This window comes from Nestor notabilis, unplaced genomic scaffold (genome assembly GCF_000696875.1).
Source record: "Nestor notabilis isolate BGI_N333 unplaced genomic scaffold, ASM69687v1 scaffold16919, whole genome shotgun sequence".
NCBI lineage: Eukaryota > Metazoa > Chordata > Aves > Psittaciformes > Psittacidae > Nestor > Nestor notabilis.
The window spans coordinates 10766-11904 of record NW_009942569.1 but is presented as its reverse complement, the minus strand read 5'-3'; the positions used below and the strand labels follow the sequence as shown (position 1 = coordinate 11904).

The window sequence follows — 1139 nt, the reverse complement described above, 5'->3', positions numbered from 1 at the left end:
CAGTTTTGGGAGCTGTCAAGAACCGTGTGGCCCAGAGGGGCTGCTGTGGGGTGCAGCAGGGCTGGGCAGGGGATGGCAGTGCCGTGGGGATGAAACTTCCTCCTCTCAGTGTCTTCCCTGCGTGACCCCAACCCCCACTGGGATCTGCACCCGCTTTTCCTCCTTCCTTATCTGGGTGATGCACGGGGCTGTGGTCACCCAGCAGTCATTTTGCAAGACTCACACTCCCCACCTTTGTCCCCACATCGCAGCCCCATGCGCTGCCGCAGCTCACATCCAAGCAGGAGGGGCTGCGCTGCCCTCGTGCACCCCAGTGCTGCAGGGCAAGGGGGTCCCGGGGTCCCTCATGAGGCTGCGGCTTGTCCCCGCAGGCAGCCTGGCTGGGCATCAACATCTTCCTCTTCACCTACTACTTTCTGTTCTTCGACCGGGACGAGCGGTACTTCTACACCAGGGCTATCCTCGGGGTAAAGTTCTCCCCTGCAGCACCCTGTGCCCCGTCCTTGTCCTGCCCTCTCCCAGCCTCGTATCGCTCCACCCCAGTCCACAGCCCATGCTGGTCCCTGTTGTGTCTCAGCCCAGCATCACCCCTCCCAGTCCTTCTCCTTTCATGGAACCAACCATGTTGGAAAAGACCTTTAAGATCAAGTCCAACCATTCCCCAGCACTGCCAAGGCCACCACTAACCCATGGCACTGAGGCCCTTGTCTACATGGTGTGTGAACACTTCCAGAGATAGTGATTCCACCCGCTTCCCTTGGGAAGCCTGTTCCAATGCCTGAGCACACTTTGGGAACAAAACTACCCTTTCCTGGCTCAGCATCACCCCTCTTCCCAGTCCCCACCTCAGCATCACTCCCTCCCATTCCCCATCACAGCATCACTCAGCCCCATCCTGTCCCAGCCCCAAGCTGAGCAGCATGGCTGCAGAAGACATATCCAACCTGTGGCATGAGGCAGCAGTGCTCATCCCTCCTCCTCCTCCTCTCTCCAGTCTGCCTTGGCATGGGCACGAGCATCGGCCAAGTGCCTCAACTTCAACAGCATGCTGATCCTGCTGCCCGTGTGCCGCAACCTCCTCTCCTTCCTCCGCGGGACCTGCTCGGTGAGTGCTCTGTGGTGGCAGGGCCAGCGTGGCC

The 1139-nt window shown here is 60.2% G+C and overlaps 1 protein-coding gene across 1 annotated transcript in view; it reads left to right on the top strand.

Moving 5' to 3' along the window:
• Positions 1–371: 371 nt before the first annotated feature.
• The window catches only part of NOX1 (NADPH oxidase 1), a gene marked incomplete at its 5' end in the record, with an annotated part of 3756 nt that continues 2988 nt past the window's right edge, over positions 372–1139 (top strand). Inside the window, 2 exons of the mRNA XM_010021469.1 lie at positions 372–467; positions 995–1105. Coding sequence (XP_010019771.1) covers positions 372–467; positions 995–1105 — 207 coding nt within the window. The remainder of the gene's footprint in view (positions 468–994; positions 1106–1139) is intronic.